Below are 21264 nucleotides of genomic sequence, written 5' to 3' on the forward strand. Positions count from 1 at the left end.
AGTCTTTGGTGTGGATGTGGGCAAAACTATTTTTTGAAAGCATTAAATACTGTATATTGTCAGAAAAGCACTAGGAACGTCTACCAACATTTGGGTGTTTTTTCATTCTCAGTGTCAGGAACGATAACAAGAATAGATTTGTCTCTGTCTGTTTAATGGCCAGTAAATAAAAGCCAAATTGCTTTTCTTCTCTTGGATTAATCCCACCTATAAGTAATTCTCTTCTGATCTTTTTTTTTTTTTTCATATTAATCTCCTCTTCATTTTTCAGGCTTTAGCCCAGCTGCAGCTTATCGACTATATTGGAGAACAGACAGCGCTGCTTATAAAAGTGAGTTTTCCCTTTTGATTCTCCACCTTAGCTGTCGTCTCTCAGGTCTCTGTGAAGCTGGAATAATTGATAATTGGGCACAGGTGACGTGATATTGCATTTCATGCATATTGATCCGTTTGTTCCGCGCTGCTCTGAATTTAATTATTTTGTTTGCATCTGATTTCTGCCACCCAGTGAAGGGATCTCAGGTTATTTTCACCCATATTCTTGCCTCTGTGCATCATGCAAGCGAGGTGTCTCTTAGCAGAGAATTGCACCAGTAATAGGTACGTCAACTTGTGTTTAGACTGCGGGCCTTTATATATCTAATAATCACACATGACAGGTGGTGTGCTTTTCACGGTTGCTGACCTGCTCCCCAAACAATGGACGACATGCTGGATGGAATTGCATGGCCTTTCTCTCTTGATACAGCTGGAGGACGTGTGAAAGGGGGAGATATTGTTTCCTTTAACTTGGCCATGCATGCCTCAGAGAAGAATATCAGGAGGGCTGTAACAACGTCACGCCTGTCGTCACACGTGGATTGCCGGTCTGGTCGTGTTTGTGCCGCAGAGCTCCACAGATAAAAGTCAAAGCTGCCACCTGTGGTCGTGTCACACACTGAAACCGCTCCATCCTCTGAGCATGGCGAGAGGTTCAGTGTCAACGACTGAACATAATTGGCGTGTTTGATTTAAATCAGTGACGGGCTGAAGGGGGGCGTGTGCATGTGAGTGGCAATGAAAGTAGCACTTATCTGTCGCTGTCATTATCTCCCCTCTCAGGCGGTGCCAGAAGACCAGCGCCTGGCTATAGCCATTATCTTGGTGATGTGGGTCTCGGCTCTGGCTTCTTCGCTCATTGACAACATTCCCTTCACTGCCACAATGGTAAGAGGTGTCACACTCCATTATATCCCACAAACATGCTTCTGTTGTTATGCAAGCTAGTCACATGAAGATTACATCAAGTAGCAAAGGAATCTTTTGACTTAAAAGCTATACTATATACTATAACAGCTCTGAAAAAGGTTCTACAGAGACGGGTCTGGCTTTTTGAACATGCACAAAAGTTTGGGCCACACTAAAATTAAACTAGCATAAGTTCCCACAGTGGACAACGGCTAATTGTTAAGGTCACTGGATTTAAAATACAGTCTCCAGGGGTTGTTCTCAGACTCATTATTATTTTATAGCTCCATGACAGTCATGGAAAGTAACCACAAACAGTTACTAAAATGTACTTACGTAGAGTTTTGCATTAGTTGTGGTTCACTTGAGTGTTTCAGTTTTATGCGTCTTCATACTTCCACTCCACAACATCTTGGTGGCAAATAATGTCCTTTCTACTCCGCTACAGTTGTCTGACAGCTTTTGTTACTTTTAATAAGGAGATTGAATGCAATTGGGTATATAAGCTTTAAAAATACAACACAATGTTGAAACTTCAGCCAGTGGTTCCCAACGTATGACTGCAGGCTGTGTTCACACAAAGCAGAGAGTATGGAAACAAATTAGAGATTGAGAGCAAAATAACTTACTTCAGCTATAAAATAACAAATGGGATACAGAGGAACAAGTTCTCAGCAAGATGTATCAAGATACATACAGCATGGTGAAATACCTTTCAAGAGTCTGTGTGTTGATTCTAGAAGTTGTAAAACTGTTACCAGTAAAATTTAAATATTATGTAAAGTCATCATTACTTTTCTAGTGATAAAAAAAAAAGAGTACTGTTTCTATATTGATACAATTTTAACAACATCTTGATGCTGTTTTTAACACTGTGGGAGAAAAACAAGCCCAACCAGGGTTATCTGTTTCACAAAAAGAATAAAACATGCAAATGATAACAGATTGTGATTGAAATATGTTGTCACCAAATGCTGTGTGGATTCTCATGCAGTGAACGGGAGGATTAAAGATTCTGTCAGGCACATGAATTGTGTTGCTGCTTTGGCTGCGAGAACAGACGTATCTCACAATTAATTCTGTTACGACTGTTTGACCAACTGCCGCCTCACCACTTTTGTTGTCAGCTGTCTGTTTTTGCTGAAAATTAATAGATTGTACAGAGATCAATGTTTCAGAGGGGCGCCAGTGCGCTCAATTAAAATGACAGTGAGAAAAGGAAAAGATGTTAACCAACTGACAGAATGCGGCGCCGCTTGCCAGAATTAAACCATCAGATTTTTTGACTAGTCAGCCCCCCCCCCCCAACAGTGTGTCCACGGAGCTTTGAAAATGTCCTTTCCTCTGATAGTTTTTCCACATTTTCAGGCCCATGCAGGCGTCGCTCTACCTGAAAAGAAGGGGACTTCAAAGTGCGTCACTTTTCAATTCGGAGCACAGCTGATAAGAAAGCATGTCCTGATTGTCACAATAGACTGAAGCTGAGAAAAGATTTGTTTTCCCCCTTTCACACCAGAATATTTGTCTCTGGAAAATTTATACATGAATGAAGCTCTTCTGTTTTCAAAGGAATACTTCAACATTTATGCTTGTTTGCTCTCTGGGTCAGAGTTCCATGGAAATATTGATATTGCTGTCATGTTTGTATTGTAAATATCAAGACAGCAACAGTGAGCTTAGGTTGGAATAAAGAATGGAATCAGGGGTAACAAAGTAAGTTTAGCAGCACCTCTAAAGCTCAGTAATTAGCATGTTTTGTCTTGTTTATTAAATGTGTTGCTAAAACAGAAGCAGGCAAGCTGTTTTGAGCCTTTTCACTGAGCTCATTTAAATGCAAGTGGTGGTAACAAGGACTGTGACTCTCAAATAAGTGTATTTTCCAAAATGACAAACAATTTCTTCACTGTCTGAGCACCAATGATTCCAAATGCAAACCATTTTACAGTTTTGTCCTTTCTATAAACACTTTGGGTTTGCAGATATTTCAATTGATATAAGCCTTCATACAGTACATGCTTGCTCTGTTAGGATGCTTTGAGTCAAGTGATTTGCACAGCATAACTCAGCCATGCAACATCAGGTAGCACCAGGAACCAATGGATTTTTTCTTCGTTCTACTGCACGTGAAAGCTTTAATGTTTCATATGTTGACCGTTTTTAGAGAATTCCTGAGAAAATAATCCAACAATCTGTCAAAAAGCAGTCAAGAAATGATTAAATGCTCACTATTCTGCAGTCTTGGTGGAATCGATCTGGTTCATTACCTGCTGTATGTTGCGTGTAAAAACCAGGCACATACCACTATCATCGCTGAATATATTTATGAATAGTACATGTACATACATTGATCAGCCACCGCATTAAAAACACTGACACATGGAGTGAACTGATTGTATAGTTACAATGGCACCTGTCAAGAGATGAGATGCATTAGGCAGCAAGAGAACAGTCCGTTCCTGAAGTTGATGTGTTGGAAGCAGGAAAAATGAGTGGCTTAACAATCTGAGCGACTTTGACAAAAGTCACATTGGGCACCTCCAAAACGGCAGGTTTTGTGGGCTGGTTAGCATCTACACTGAAGAAAGTCAAAGGAAGGACTTCTAACTGGTGTGTAAGTGTTGTTCATCTGAGGAAAATATGGCAACAGGATATGAATGTTGGAGACCATGTGCAGCCTTCATGGAAGCAGTATTCCCTGTTGGTCTCTGTCAGCAGGATAATGCTCATTGCTCTACTGCTAACATTGTTCAGGAACAACTTGAGAAACATGACAAAGAGCCTCCAGATTATCCAGATCTCAATCTAGTCAAGCATCCTTGCTGGAAAAACAAGTCAGACTCATGGAGGCTCAAAAATGTAAAGGACTATGATGACATCATCTTGGGCTTTGGGAAACAATGACTGACATTTTTCACCATTTTCTGATAGTTTACCAACAAACTAAACAATCAAGAAAATAGTCAACAGGTTAATAAAAAGTGAAAATAGTTGTTAGTTGCAGCCCTAATCTGCTCTGATTCTTTTATTATCATTTAGTACTTAATAGCCAGGATAATAAAAATATTTAAAATACAACAAGTACTGCCTTTTTTAAATTATTAATTTAGGCTAATAAGGCTAGCAGGTAGAGTGCACTCAGTCAACTGTGGCCAATTTAGTTGATCTAGAATAACATGCAGTTTTGTTTTGTTTTTTCTTATGACCAATCAATTGGTTGAAGAATCAGAACAATGTCAGTTGACCAAGATTTTGTTTGCTTGACTACAACTGTAATAAATGCAATGTTTGACCAATCCATAAAGGCTTCAGGATTTAAAGGATCTGCTGTGACCACCTTGGTGCCTGATACCACAGGAGACCTTCAGGCGTCTATGGAGTCCAGAACTCAACTGGTCATAGCTGTTTTGGCAGCACAAGAGGATCTACACAATATTAGTGTGGTGGTTTTAATGTTGTGGCTAGTGATATAAATATAAGTATATAAGAGTGGCCTGTATGTACAGTTTCCAAGTTACGTTTATCTGTTTTATGCCCTCAAATTGTCTCCGGTTTAGTTTTATTAATATTTTGACTAAGTAATGAATTTAACAGACAAGGTTGCCATTGTAAAAGCAGTGTTTTTCTTATTGTTAAATCCATCTTTTGTACAGATTCCAGTTCTCATCAACCTGAGTCAGGATGCAGATGTAAACCTGCCAGTTAAACCTCTTATCTTTGCTTTGGCCATGGGAGCCTGCCTTGGTGGTAAGTCCTGATCCTTACCCTCATACATTGTTTTATATATATAGTGTACAAGACTTTTTGGGGCAAAACACACACCAACCTTCAAGACTTCCTTACAGACACTGGGGACTTTAAGTTTATCGCTGTTTGAAAGGTGTGTGTCTTTATCGATGGCCTCTGCCAGAAGCAGACATCATGTGCTGGCAGTGACAGCTACACTTTGTACAGCTGTGTCACTCCTCGGGGAGGTCAGGCTGTGGTTTTTGTGAGCGCAGCCTCAAGGCCCTCGGAGCGTGCCTTATTCAGGCTCTACTACACCCCAGCGGCTGGCCCTTCAGCAGCGAGCGGCTCTGTTTGGGTGGAAGGACAAATATATATCTATATATATATATAGATAGATAGAGAGAGAGAGAGCTGTCATAGTGTTTCAGTTTAATCAACTGCACTGCTGACAGGGTCTTATCGATCGACGGTATGATGTCGCCACCGCCCAGCTCCATCCCCACGCTGACACCTTTTGAGATGTGAACGCTATGAAACGGCAGTATGGATACACACTCTGACTGTCAAAATGTTGCCTACAGTAGATTAAAAACAGTAAAACTTTGTTAGATGGGGACTGAAAACACGGAGAGAGTGCTGAGAACAGATGATGCTTAATAACCTTATTCATTTTTCTGGTATTTTTGCCTCTGCTACATAGTGACAGCGTAGAGAGACAGGAAACAAGGTGGAAGCGAGCAGGAAATGACATGTAGTAAAGGTCAGGCTGGCTAGGAATCAAACCAGGGACTCACTGTTTGAAGGCATTTGTGTTCATGTGGTATGCAGCCTAACGACTTGGCTTTCGAGTCACCCAGTTCTTATTCCTGTCATCATAACAGTGCAGCATTGCGGAATGGTCTGATGGAATTGTGCCCGTGATGTTGACTTTTGTATTTTATGCGACACTAAAACTGAAGACAGTCATTAACAGTTTTATTTGGCTCTGTTTAGGAAATGGAACATTAATAGGAGCATCGGCCAACGTTGTGTGTGCAGGAATCGCTGAGCAGCACGGATACGGCTTCTCCTTCGTGGAGTTCTTCAAGTAAGACCTCTCTTCCTCAGTAGCACCAGTTTTACCATTTCACCCACTTCAGTGCTGGAAAATGGTCAAAAACACAACGTCTCTAGTGTCCAGGTTGGTTAGTTGGTCAATATACTCTCAAACGAATGTCTGATTGTCAAACAATCGCTGATGTTACTTTCATAAGGAGAAAAGCTCTACATCAACAGCCTTTCTAGGATTAATCCAAGAGGAACAGACTATCTGTGAACGTCACTACATTTTCACAACTTCGAACTCACTCAACATAATGAAGACTGCTAGATCCAATTTATTTAACGTTAACTCAACATTTACTCAGAATTGCCTCCATACTAACTGACACCATGTGGAAAAATGTTGTCGGTGTGGCTGCACTTTGTTCAAACAGATGGCCAAAATGTCAATGTGTAAATGTTTACATATCACAGCTCAACAACCAACATGACAGATCATCTAAAAACAGCAGCTAACTTGTTGTATTACTCATTGGTTCTTGTGCTGCGAACACCATCTGATATGGTTTTATTTTCACAGATCATATGAATATGGGCAGGCGCACGCTGCTCTGCTCCAGAGCTGATTAATCAATTACCAAGTTCAATGCCAGCTACTGAATTAACTGCAAATTGTTTAGTATTCAATGGAACCATTTGAGTATTTTTTGTAAACTAAAAACTGCCAAAATTCTCTGATTCCAGCTTTTTAAATTTGAATATTTTCTGGCTTCTATACTCCCCTCAGACAGTAAACTGAGTATCTTTGATTTGTGGACCAAACAAGCAACAGCAAACAAACATTTTACAGGTATTTAAACAACCAACCAATTAAGCTAAGGAATAATCAACAGAGTAATTAATGAAAATAATTGTTAGTTGCAAACCTCATCTACTTCTACTTTTGTTTGTTTCTAATCGATTTAGGCCTGTAAGACTAGCAGGTAGAGCGTAATCAGTGAACTGTGGCCAATTTATTCTGGATGACGTGCAGATTTTTTTTTTTTCTTCTCACGGCCAGTCGATTGAAGAGTCAGAACAATTTCAGTCTACCAAGATTTTCTTTGCTTGACTGCAGCCCTAATAAACACCATGTTTGAAAGGCTGCCTCTCAGACTTGTGCATTCTTGGGAACTCTGTACAAAAGGCTACTCTGCCTGCAGGGGTTCTTACACATTAATATCTGTCATATGCTGCGATAGAAAATGCCAACAATGTGTACGAGTTGCCTCAGAACATTTTGAAAAAAAGCCAAAAGTCTCATAATTCAGAGGCAGAACTGCAAATGATGGAGCTTCTCCAGAGTCCTGCTCATTAAAATGTGTGTCGTGTGAAAGGAGCGGCATGCCTCTTTAAGGAGGCGTCTTGAGCAGGAATTGACACATTTGGTGTATCTTCTACAGCAGGTGCAGCCTTCTGTCAGGAATTTAACTCCAGGAAACAACATGACAGACATGAGTTTGTGGAGTTTATGGATTTTGAGGTGCATTCCAGCTAAGTGGATGAGGGCTTAAGATTGTTCCACTGTCAAATCATTAAGTGCATTAAGGCTCTGATGTGGACTCTGTAAATCTGCATATCTGCAGACTTTTACAGGGAAATTGGTGACATATAAACGTGGTTGTTTTGCCCTCAGCAAAATGTATACATGACTGTTTGCTGTTGTGTCTGTTTTATTGTACATGTGTAGATTTGTTTGGAAGTGAGTGTTGTTTGATGCTCATTATGGAAAGCAGTGGAATGGAATTTATTTCTTTTTTCATCTAAAAGAACATTTCTGATATCCACATCCTCATTTTTCCTAAGACAGACTCACTTTACCACTCATGTGTGGGGGTTCTCATTACAGATATCTGCAGTTCAGTTGCAGACTTGCTGACTTGTTATAACACCAGTGTCAGATATCTACACTTTGATTCTGATTAGTTATAATTCCAGTTCCAGGTCTCTTCAATTGCTCTCTTTTCTCAATATCTACATTGTACTTTTTACATATCTTTTATAAGGAACTCTTCCTAGTGAAAATGTAAGTGATGTTGCGGATATCTGTCGTTACATTAGATGCTACGGCAAATGGGCGTCAAGGGCAGCTTGTGTTTGAGACGTACCATGGCGCAACGACTCTAACTTCACATGACAGCCGTTTCACCTCCACGTTAGAGCAGCCTGAGGATGAAGTTGTGCTAAATTTTGACCTTGAATCGCTGATGAATGAAGCCCTTGTTTGCTACAAACTCCTCGCTGATGAGCTCTTCCTATTTCACGCATTTTCAAATGATTTTTGCTTCTTTTATTACTGTTGAACTCCATTGCTGGATCAACATCCGGTTAAAAGCCTTGCATGAGCAGCATCATGCACAACAGTTCAGAGTATAATGACATTTGAGTGACTACATATTTATATATTTATTTTGTTCTGATTAGTCAAAACTAAATTAGAGATATTGACCATTTTGAATGGTGAAAATTATGAATGTCTGTTATAAAAAAATTCTGAGCAGTCACAGTGTAATTATAACTATTCAAAATGACATTGTTGATAGCTGTAATTTCAATTCCAGTCAACGTCAGCTATCAAGTATTGAAGCAGCTTGCCACAGTTCATGTCTTTGAAGCACAAATCCAAATATTATACAATTGCCTGTCCCATCCCTCTTTTTTATACCATTTGTACAAGGTGTGTCAGAAAAGTTTCAGGACTGGTGTCACAAAAGATATATTTCAAATCCAAACTACAAACTACAAGTTTTCCCCTTCGAAGTGATCCCCCTGGAGTCTAATGCACTTTCCCAGCCTTCTCTGCCACGCTGCTATGCACTCCTGGAAGGATTCTTCCAGGATTCTTTGCAGCTCCGTCGTCACAGCCATCTTGATGTCCTCCACGTCTTCAAAACGGGTCCCCTTCATGACCCTCTTGAGCTTGGAGAAGACGAAGAAATCCCACAGAGCCAGGTGGGGTGAGTCGGGAGGTTGCTCCAGCAGGACGATGTTCTTCTCAGCCAGGAACTGTGGGATCTTTCCCTGGAACTTTTCTGACACCTCGTATAACTTACACACTCAGCACTGCAGCTGTGACGTCAGTGAATCTGAGAGTTTAAGATCTGACCACTGTTGTCTGGTCAGGGCAGTGACTCTAGTTTGTGTCCCCTTCAGTGACCCTGTAAGTGCACAGAGGAATGTTTACCACAGTGAGACTGGAGGAACTCAAACCGTTCCAACTGTGTGACTGATTGAATTGATATTGAGTGAAACCCTCGTGAAGAGTTTGATTTGAGAAGTCAAAAAAAAGAAAATATCAAAAGATGTGATTAGAGCTCAAGCTGGATGGTAAGTAAGCTGCCACCCAAGCTGCCACCTGCTCACTGATCATTTTTTGCTCATTGGTGACGTAAAAGCCAGATATACTTTGCAATTTGCTTGTTGAAGTAGCGGAAATGGTCAGCGATGTTGAAAGAAGGATGAATATGAGTCTGATTAGGCTTAATATATGCAATCAGTGGGAAATAGGAATGTCATTTTGTTCATGGGACTCGTAATGTGCTCTATGAAATCATGAAAAGAGAAAAAACTATTTATGTTGTGAGTTTGATTTGTAGAAATATTGACTTTATCTGAATCAGACTTGAGTATCTGCAGAGGAAATTTACATGGAACTTTTGCTTTGTACTCAGATATTTATTCCCACTGCACACAGTCTGGTGTTTGTCTAATGTTTCACTGATACTTTTGGCTGAATTCAGTGTCTGTGACTGGGTTTGAGCTAATGTCACTAAATGTAGCTCAGCCATCAGGAAACTTTTAAGTCAATGGAGTTGGAGAGCTTGATTACCGCTGCTAGAGTCATTTTCACCTGGATGACTTTACATTTGTCTGCAGTTGTGGGGTTTTTTTGTGAGCTTGACAAGTCTTGGATGGATCGTCATTACATTTTTGGCTGATGACCATGTTACTCAGTCTGTGAATCCTAAAAATCCCCTCACTTGATCTCAAGCAACACCATGAGATTAACATTTGTAGTTTTGAGTAAAACGCCTCAATCTCAACTCCATTCACCATTATTTAGATATCATATTTAAAGCAACAGCTGTTGAGCCACAGTACTTTTTACGTGTGTAACTGAAATTTCTCTGGAACTTTTGGTACTTGCAAAACTTTTGTTGTTCGCATCAGCTCCAGTTATATGCAGTAGTGGGAACTAAGTACATTTATTAAACTGTTGTACTTCAGAACAATGTTGAGGTACTTTACTTGAGTTATGTTATTTTATAATTCCAATAAATTTCAGAGGGAAATATTGTACTTTCTCCTCCACTACATTTATCAGACAGGTTTAGCTACTTTCAACAAGAACAGAAAAGGATGCTTCGTTGTTCTTTATAGGTTTATTCTATCTCAACTCATCAGGGAACTTCTGCTTGAAGATCTTTAATTTGCTTGAACCTTTTTTTAAAATCATAAACTAGATTTTTTTAAATAGTATCTGTGAAATGTGCTTATTAAAATTTGAGGTTATGTTTAAAATGACAGGATTTCTGGAATTTTTAAAGAAAAAAGCCTGATTTTTTTTTTTTTACCATTATCTCTCATTAAGCTATTTTGACCATTTTGAAACTCCTGTACTTTTCCTCAAGTAAGATTTTTCATGTAGGACTTGTGACGCAGTATTTTTTACCTACAGTTTTCGTCACTTCTTAAAGCAAGAGGGACTTTGGACAGCACAAAGCAACAGCTGCAGATGTCCTTTGGCAGTAAATGAAACTTCATAATTACATATTCAGTCATGGTTTCTTAAAACTGCAAAATCAATTAAATAACTGTTGGAAAATGTGTCATGTCACAGTCACAGTTTGTTAGTAGATTTGCCACTGCAGTGGAAAGACACAAGAATGTCCACCTGCAGAGGATTTCACTGAAATAGATGAAAACAGTTGCTCCTCTCCCTCTGTAGCTGTGTTTACAGTTAGTGGATAGAAGCATTGCTGTCGGCTGTAGCGCTGCCTGTAATTGGCTGTCTGTGGCAGGGGTCACAGCTGTTCAGAGAGACAGGTAAGGGGGAGAGAAGTCTGTCTGTGACTCCAGGCAGCTGGGACTGACTGGTGCTGTATCAGGTGGTTGAATTCAAGAGCCAGATGAGCCCACAGGGACACGAATGCCTTTTTGATAGGCCATCACAAAGGAAAATGAGTGGTCCTGAATAGCTCAGCAGTTAGTTGGTATGGTCCCTGTTGCTTCCTTCATGCCTCCAGCCCCTTCTCATCCTCCTCTCCTCAAGCCATTAACCCAGGGAGCCTGGCAAAAGCATCTACTCTATACGGACTGTATATCGTCCAGCTCCGCAGAGTGCAACCTGTTTAAGCCAGTTCTTATAATGCATTGCAACGTGGAAATAGTCATTGTTACATTTTAGTACATGCCTGTCAATGTACTAAACTGCTGAGTGCACTGATAGTCATTCTCAGTAACTTACATCCTACAGCAACTTTCAGGACAACATTGCTTAATATAGAAAAAATTAAATCAAAGCAATTCAGAATAATCAGAATAGTTTGTGATTTATTTAATACTTAACTTATTGATTTATCATTGCAGCTCTGCTGTACTTCAGCACAGTTATTGCAATTATTGCAAATCACGAGACATCCACAGGCAATACTAGTTTGGTGCAAAAAGGGATTTTGTTTTATTTAACTAAAAAGCTCTGCACTGCTTGGTGCTTCAGAAATGCTCAAAAAATGCAGCTTGTATGAATTCTACTTTACTATGTGATGAATAGAAGAACTTTGCTGCCGAAAAGCAAAAGAAAACAACACTGTCCCCATCAAGGTGGGACTCAAACCACGGCCACTGTGTTGGGGATTTTCAGCTCCTATACATGGGTCGCACGCTCAACCTGTTGAGCTACTAGGGCGCCCACGCAGAATGCATTTAACGAAACTACTGCTTAAAAATACTCAAAGCTATAGCAGATAATTACCAGAACAAACGGAGACCTCATCACAGAGCTGTTAGTGTAGCTGTGCATCGAATACAGACAGGCTGCCAAACAAATCACAGTAAACAATGTGGACTTCTTTAAAGAAAGGGGGTCAATATTCAGATTTTCTACACCTCTGCCCTCTCGTTTTGTAGCAAGATGTGACATAATAAATACTTCCATTGATACGACTCTGCATCTGCAAAGGAAACCTGAGTTGAAAAAAAAAGGCTCCTGCGCTAAAGACTGCAGGTCCGCTACCTGCATTTGCAAGAAGTCTACCATGCACCACAATCAGGGACAAAATTACATATATTTCACTGATTCGCTCCACAATCTAAAGGCTTCACATTTGTGCATTGTGCTTGCTGAATGGGACAGGTCAAACATTGTCACAGGGAGCAGCTCTATTCTGCTCCATGTCATACAGCCTCCACAGTCAGAGGAACACATCCCCCGGGTTTATCTAAAGAGAGTCTTTGAGATTGCATCAGGACTTTCAAAGAGCTCCCATCACATGCAATTAAGTCGATGTGTGAGATCACATGGTACGATGGGAATTTTTAGACAAGGTGAACCTTGTTCCTACGCCGTATTTTTGCAGTTTTTTCCTCTTCCCTCTGTCCCTTCCTGCTGTGCCTGCGATGGGGAAAGAGGTATTGCTCAGCAGAAAAGGATTCACTTGTGTGGAGGTGACCTGAGCTTGTCTGGCCATGATAACAGTTTAGATTCCTCCCTCCATCCATCTTAGCCAGACATTCATTCAACAGATACACTCACAGTGGTCTCATGTTAATGAACTACTTACAGGCCTTGACCTTCTGGAGATATATTTCTCATTTCCTACACACTGAATGTATTTAGAGTATAATTTTAATGAATATATATATGTAGATATAATTGCAGCTAATAGTTTCACCAATTGAATATATTTTAGTTGATAAGGCAGAAAAAGAAGAAGCACTTAAATGTCAGAAGATGTATGCTAGTTGTAATATGTACATACATTCATATGGCGGTCACAGAAACAGCTCATATTTATGGGGGAACTATTGTAGCAAAACTATTTGTCCATGTGTATAGAGAGTTGTCTGTCTGTATCTCAGTCAGTTCATCCGAACTGAGATTTGTCAATGTGTAAAAGAAGTTGTCATTGTGTACAGAGGTATTCATAGTTGAAAAGTCTTCAAGTCGAGCTTCATCATTGACTGTCTTTTCACACATGACTTTTGCTACACTTTTATTGTGAGAGAATCTGAAAATAAAGAGTATCTGAAAATCAGGATTTCTGCTCACAGGATCATCCATTGTGGCTGCTACCACTCTGCTGCCGTGTACCTCAGTAGTTCCGCCGCCTGCAAGCCATCAGTTCTACAATTCTACAATTTCATTTAGCAGGCGCTTTCATCCAAAGCGACGTACATCTGAGGGCAGATACAACACAAGCAAGGATCTGGTCAGGAGAAAACAATCTGGATAAGTGCCATAGAATGAGTTCAAGTGTGATAGGACGTTGATGCCAATAGCAGGCTGTAGGGAGGTAATAGGAATTTGTTTTTCTTTTTTTCTTTTTGTTTCTTTGTTTTTCTTGTTAATGTTTGTTTTCAGTCTGTCAAATGAAGGTCTGCTAAATGAAATTGTAGAATTGTAAGCCATCAGGCAGCGCTATGCATCAGAGTCTTTGAACGTACATTGACGTTGTGAAGCAGGGTGCAGACAACAATGGAATCCCGACCGCACACACTGAGTACATGTTAATGTTTTTGGCAGTTTGTATAATTAGTGAGGCAATTGCTGAGCCTTCTAAAAATATAATATTGAAGGTATATGTGAACAAGTTAGATCTGCTGAGTTTATGGGTCACTGAGCAAATTCTTTCATGATAGCTTGCAAACAGCATAACTACTGAGCAGAGCGGTAGCAGCCACAATGAACCATCCTGTGCACCTGAGCTCAGGTCACAGAAACCCTGATTTTCAGATGCTCTTCAGTTTCAGATTCTCTCATGGTAGAAGTGTAGCAAAGGTCACGTGTGAAAAGACAGCCAATGGGGAAGCTGCTTGACTCGAATATGTAGACTTGTCAACTACGAATACCTCTGTAGCACTGACAACTCTTTGTACGCATTGACAACTCTTGTTACATGTCTAAATTTTAATACAGATGAGCAGATTTTTTACACATTTGAAAGCCTGATTACAGGCAGACAAATTGTGAGACGACTTTTGCAGATTCTGGTTCGCATTGACAACTTCTTTTACACATTGACAAATCTCACTTCGGACAAACGAATTGAGATACACACAGACAACGCTCCATACACATGGACAAATAGTTTTGCTACAATAATACCCCTGTACATATTGGCTCAGCAGTACAGAGGGCACTACATTCTCCATCTACAAATCAATATTCACACCACTCAGCTGCTCTGACCTTCCATCTAAACTGCTAAATACTGCATTACTATCAGCCCTGGAATGTTTTATAGCACTGATTGATCTAACGAGCTCCACACTGAGATACAACAACGACTGTTGGCTGTTGCCTGGGATATGTTGCTTTAGCCTCAATCTGTTTTCACTATATCGTATAGCCGTCAAGTGCAAATTAAAGACTCTTTCACAGGATCCTCTCTTTGAAAAAGTCTGCTAGAAACATTGAAAACAACCTGGCGACACCATTTTTAACTAACTCATAAACCTTTCGTCAGCTTTATTTGTTACAATAAAGTTATAAAACCTGTCATTGATAGTATCGATATCGATCATCAGCAACCACAAACAAGAAGCCGCTATTGTCTACCCGAGTCTGAAACCAGGGATGCTTCAAGAAAATGACTCAGGAGTTCAAGGAGTTCATCTTTTTCGACAATACAACTTAACATTTTTTTAGTTGCACCCAGAGATGTCAGTGGTTATCAGTTAATCGACCAATTGCAGCTAATAGTTTCACCAGTTAATTATAAATTTTAGTTGACAAGGCAGAAACAGAAGAAGCACTTGAATGTTGGAGAATGTATTGTATGTATGTTAGTGCAACACTACAGCAATCAGAGGATGCGATCACTCGGAAAACTGGCAGTTCAGTTTCAGCAACCGCTATGACAGTTTAGCTGGTAAAGTGCCACCATGAGAAACTCTCCTGTGATACCTAATGCCCGCCAGTGTGCATTTGAACTGACAAAAACAGTTCATGGATTATTCAGTGCCAGTGGCTACAACTACATTTTTTTTGGTGTGTCTAAATGATGCACCAGTGCAGCCAAATCTAAAGTTTATTTGGAGCCCTAGTACTGTCTAGTTACCAAAAGTGAATCCACATTTAGCAGTTAATCAGTATGCTGTATTCTCCTTGGCCATAGTAACGTGCTCATGAACTGTCTGAGTCTTCAGTCAGGAGAAGGAAGTACTTTAGATGCTGAGGAAGGTTTTATAAAACTATTCAATATTTCTGAAATGAATTAATGTCATAACAGTCACAGAACTTTAACATTTCAACAATTAGAGCGATATTGTTGCTAGAAACTACGTACATTTCAAAAGGCAGATCAATGCAAATCTTTGTTTTACAGATTAAATGTATTTATTCGTTTTTTAAAGCATTTTTGTGTGAGATTGTGCTCACGTTTCCACCCTCATTAAACCACTGATGTGTAAATAAAAATGATAATCACCCTGACCTCTGTAACTCAGTTCCACTGGCTACTCTTAAAGTTTGACTTTGTTCAAATTTAAATGCACCACCACATCGTTTTGAAATCATTATTAATGAGCTTAAGTGCTTGACTAGCCTCATTAATCTCCAGTTCAAGTACGAATTTGACATTTCCACATGCATATTAAATGGAAATGGCATCATTTTGTCAATCTGCATGAAGAAAGAGTAGTAGCAATAAAGAGCAATACATTGACATGCAATTATCAGATATGCACTCACACGTACACCATTTACTCTTTTATTTAAAGATCTCTGGAGCTGCTGTATGCTTTTCTCAGCTTCTTTAGTGAAGACAGTATTATGCATTTTTGGATTCCATGCTCTTTTTTTTTAGTCACAAAGCCGATAAAAGTTTTGAACTTCTTACAATTAGAACATGCAGCAAATTTTCAGGAAGGAAAGTAACCAGTGTTGTCAACACCTGCCTGGTGGGTGGACATTTTCAATGTTTGACTGAACCAATGCGTCTTAAATATTCTTTGCTGTATAGACGGAGAAAAGTAGAAAATGTGAAAACTTACCAATGTCATCAGCACATTAACTGTTCTTTTTTTTTCACAATATACAAATACCTCGCCAAGTGAAGAACAAGTAATATGAAATGCACAAGAACACAAGAGAGTGTCTTTTGCTTTTCAGGTTTACATTTGGTGAATAACTCATTCCTGTTTTTCTCATCAACCTTTGAGCTACTAATACAAGAAAGTGAAAAATGAATCGAGAAGGTCACGAGCAGCCGTGACTCAAAGCTCATCAAAACCTCATGCTGAACTGAATTGGTCATCTCAGACCTTGAGAGCCTCTAAGAAAGGATTATGACCTAGTAAACAGAAAACACACAACGCAGAGGGGCACGCTACTGATTGTATCTCTCTAAAAATAGTGGTTGCACTATTAGTCATCTCTTTTTACATGTCTGTCTGTGAGGTCCTTTATGACATGAGTGAGGGCACAGTGGTTATTTTAAAGACACCTTCAGGGGTTTTTAAAATTTTTATTTTTTTTATCTTGTTAATATGTCCACATAGTGTTTTGTATATGCTGGAAGACTCATGATAAGAAAAAAAAAAGCACCCAGCTCCGTGGCTGAACATTTCCACCTCAGAACTACAGTGTACTGAAGACAAAAGCACGATTTGGACACCAGATGAGCTGGTGTGCTTGAGCTGCAGCAAGTGAGAGATGTGGGTGAAGGATCAAATTAGGTTTCTGTATATAGCACACTTTAAAACAGCCTGGATTGACCAAAGTGTTGTATATGTTGTAAGACAGACAACAACCAAAATATGTGCAACAAACTGGATATGTAGGATCATTTTTTAAATTAAAAGAAATCTAAACTGCTAAAATATTAGGAGGGCACCTCATAGATTTGCACATCCTAGAGGAGGCAACAGAGTAGAGTTATATCTGAGCCATTTTAAGGCTGGAAGGGATTATTTTCATGGAAAAAGTTCTACATATGTAACTTTTATACACCGAGATGAGTTTTGGAGTTTCGTCAGTCCCGGGGAGGGACTTTTGTCACATCTTCCTCAGCATAAGCACAAGAGTTTGTTTGCTCGTAAAACTACATATAATGTTGGTCGTCATAATAATTGGCTGTGAACTAACTGTCATCATTTTGTCATTAATCTCAATAGCAGGACCAACACAGCTAATATGGCTGCAGTACTTTTATGGTTGTTTTCTGGTTTGTTTGGTCCTGACTTCTCATTGAGTCAGACTCACATCTCACTCTGCACCATTACACTGGAGAGCAACATCTGCTCCAAATGATATTTTAATGATATGGGTACCTTAATTTTTCCGCACAAACACAATAGTTTTAATTACTCCTGTGCTGTTTTGACAGAGACTGATCGCCCCAACGCTGAATATACATTTGGTTTAGTTTTTCTTTTTTGTCCTCCAAAACTGATCTGTGCCACAGACTGAGGGCAAACAGATCTCTGGCCCGAAGAGCAGCCATGTGTCCATATAGGACATGGTCTACATCCAAATGATGAACCATCTGCAGTACCGGAGTCATCTAAGGACGCATTTTAAATTAAAGACACTCAGTCAGGAATGAAAACCTGCTGCTTTTATGGCAGCAATCATCACTGTTGTGTAATGAAGATAACTTAATTTCAGTCATTGCACTGAGAAGAGAACTGGCCTTTAAAAATGTCAGGTAATATCACAAGGGCCTCAAGGGAAACTTTAGTCTGTCACAGTTGACATCTTAGGACTAATGAGTTATTTGCATGCAGTTAAAGACTTTCCTGATTTATTTATTTTTCGACAAGTTAAATGTGTTTTAATTGTACAAATAATATGCAACATCTCACTGGGCATGTTTCAGAGCAGCAGGGTAGTTAGAGAGCAAAAAGATGAGCTTTCACCTGCAGGCTGGTTTGTCCTTGAACAAGACCCTGAATCTGTAGCTGATCTGAAGAGGTCGTGCAGCTCTGACCTCCTTGTGCAGCTGCTGAGTGAAAACAGAGTTCGCCTGTGGGGCTCTGGGAAGTGTCACACATCAGAATAAGAATGGGTTTTGCATAATTTGGTTTTCCACATATGAGAAATTTGACTGTCTGTGGAAGCCAAAGGTCAAAACACAAAGAAAAACAAGAAAACTGGTTCAGAGAGAAGAAATTTGACAGTAAAACAAGACAGATGTAGGTAGAAGCTGTGATGTCATGTGACATTGTGAAGAATCCACCATTTTATTGATCATTTATTCAGCAACAAGTTGGTTCAGGCATTTATGTAATGTAGAGAGATGTAGTCAAATGTATATGAAATGACTTATTTTCAAGCTGCTGAGAAGTTTGTTTCTGCCGTTTTTGTCATTATGGCACAGCATTTGAAACCTGCCTGAGTTTCACTAGCTAATAAAGTAAGCAATAAACACTTCACATCTTCTGACTATTCTGACTGCAATTTGACAGGATTGGTTCCTTGGGTTTGTCACATATGAAACCCTGGAAGCCTGAATCTATGTTTTTAAGGCTGTCATTGGAGTTTTAAAGTGAAAATGGCAATGGCCTTGGCAGCTTATGTCACAAATGATGCGTTCCAGCACATAAAAAACACTGTATGGCTACTTTAACAAGGCAGAAAAATATAAAAATAGATGTTCATCAGAGGAGGCCTTCAAGGTTCACCATCTGGTAACTACTGATCTCCTGATGACTCTGATCATTACAGTGCCTATTTAACATTAAATCATGGTCAATTTATTTCAGCTTTCTGGACAAGAATTTACACAAAAAGGATCCTTTCATGTCAAAGTGTAAACAGATTAATAATCACAAACACATCACCCTCACTGTGAGGCATGTTGGTGGCAGCATCATGATGTAGGGATGCTGGTGGCCCTGGAAGGCTTGGAAAGTTAAAGAGTAAAATGAATTCAGCAAAGTGTAAAAGAGGAAATCCTGGAGGACAACCTGATCCAGTCTGCAAGAGAACTGTGACTGTGGGAGACGAATTGTTTTCCAGCAACACAATGACCCGGAGCATACAGCCAAAGCTACACAGACATGGTTTTAGACAAAAAGGTGAATGTTTTGGAGTGGCTGAAGCAGAGCCCAGACCAGAGAATTTGTGGCTTGACTTGAAAAGGGCTGTTCGCTTACGATCCCAGTGAAACCTGACAGAGCTCGAGCAGCTTTGCAAAGAAGAATGGTGTAAAATTACAGTGTCCAGATGTGCAGGGCTGATTGAGGCCTATCCACAAAGGCTCAATGTTGTAGTTGTGGCCAAAGGTGCATCTACTAAACACTGACTTGAAGCTGGTGAACACTTGTGCATTTGCTTATTTTAGATCTTTTATTCTTTGCCATTACTTTGTAGAAATACATTTTCACTTTGACATGGAAGACGTAACATTTACCATAATTCAGTGTTGACAAGCACTAAAGGGGGAAAAACCTCCAAGGGAGATGAATAGTTTTTAATGGGCATTGTATTAGTGCTTTCCAGTTCATAATTTGCACCGTTATTGGTTTCTCTGTGATTATTCTCAGTGGTTCCACTACATAATTTCAGTGCACATTAAGGTCATTAATTTGGAAAATAGCACTTCAGCAACAATACCGTTGTAATTTTTGAAACTAATGTGCCATTTTCTTGCTTCTCACAGGTTAGGATTCCCCATGATGATAATGACATGCATGATTGCCATGTGCTACCTGCTGGCCACCCACATCGGCCTGGGATGGAACATGTGAACCCACACCTGCTGTACAGAGTCAAAGAGACTGTGTGTGCATGTGACCACTCCTCCAAGAGTTTCAGCTCTTCGTCAGGTGACGTGTAACCTGACCGACTGATCGGGTTACAGACACTGTTTGAAGCATTGTAGCCATATTTTTTTTTAAAGAAAGTGTCTTTGAGTAAAGTGCAGACCATCAGGGACAAGATTTATGGGAACTTTAACCAAAACTTTGAACCCAGGAAAAAGTGTATTTTACTAAAAAAAAATTAAAAAAACATGGCTCCACTCCATAATGCTGTACATGGTGCTACGGCCTCAGTGGGTGTAATGTATCTGGAGTACGATGTCACACCGTTCATTCTTTTTGGAAATCCATGTGGCCTGTTTACAAAAAGCAGCAAATCATTTCCCCAGGCATGTGCACAACACTGATCTGCTTTTAGAAACATTTAGAAGGCTGATGATTATCTGTTTTAGACAATCATTTCACCCATAGTTTACCAAACTTATGTTCATATTTTACAGACCCAGTGAAAGGGATTTTATAAAAGTTTATGTCTAATATTTCTTTGTTGCATTCCCATATCTCATAAGCAGAAAAACAAAAGCAGCATCAATTAAATTGGAAAAGAACAGAAAACAGTTGCAGACTATTATCTAAGCCTTATATACTGTCTATTGTACGATGTAAACGCTGATCTTGTGTAAACTCACTGATTTACTTCAGTTAATCATATTTAACATCATAGTAGTGATGATGTAAATTATCTTACATGGAATGGACAATGTCTTCTTACCTTGCCCAGTTATAAAGGTTTTCTGTATTTATTGTACAGCCCAACAACCTGAACATCATGTGTGTTCAGTGGATGAAGCTTTCACAGCTTTCAGACTGAGATCAACATGAACAATAAAGTTTGTCATGTTTCTCGATTTTATTTGGCTCTTGTTGTTTGTGATTATTTCTGAATATTTGGTACCATTTTCTAATAGGAACCCCTATCTGGCTCCCTAATCCACTTGATCTGTACCATTACACCTTAAAACCAGATCCCAGTCTGATCAACCATCAGCAGGATGCATCAGAATAAACCAGGATCCTCAAAGTGTCAGAAGGATCCACCGCCAACATACCAGACACCACAGAGGTCCAGCGTCTTTGGCCCAGTGGGTCAGATCTGCTTTCATGGCGCGAGAGGGACTTATATAATATGCAGGTGGTTCTAATGTTGTTGCTCATTGGTGTATTTCATGTTGAAACACTCTTGTCTCACTCACAATCTGGTATCAGTGCTGGAGAATGATCTGCTCCATGTCCTTATCATTCTGC

General features: G+C 39.6%; 1 protein-coding gene across 1 annotated transcript; it reads left to right on the forward strand.

The window, feature by feature from the left end:
* Window positions 1-271: 271 nt before the first annotated feature.
* Window positions 272-20872, forward strand: LOC103365206 (P protein; the record flags this gene model as incomplete). Its single annotated transcript, XM_008292578.1, has 5 exons — window positions 272-331; window positions 1102-1206; window positions 4878-4971; window positions 5947-6040; window positions 19860-20872. Coding segments are annotated over 5 exons (441 nt in total), but the record flags the coding sequence as incomplete, so codon positions are not given.
* Window positions 20873-21264: the final 392 nt, after the last annotated feature.

The sequence above is a fragment of the Stegastes partitus genome, unplaced genomic scaffold (genome assembly GCF_000690725.1).
Source record: "Stegastes partitus isolate 25-593 unplaced genomic scaffold, Stegastes_partitus-1.0.2 Scaffold819, whole genome shotgun sequence".
NCBI classification, from domain to species: domain Eukaryota; kingdom Metazoa; phylum Chordata; class Actinopteri; family Pomacentridae; genus Stegastes; species Stegastes partitus.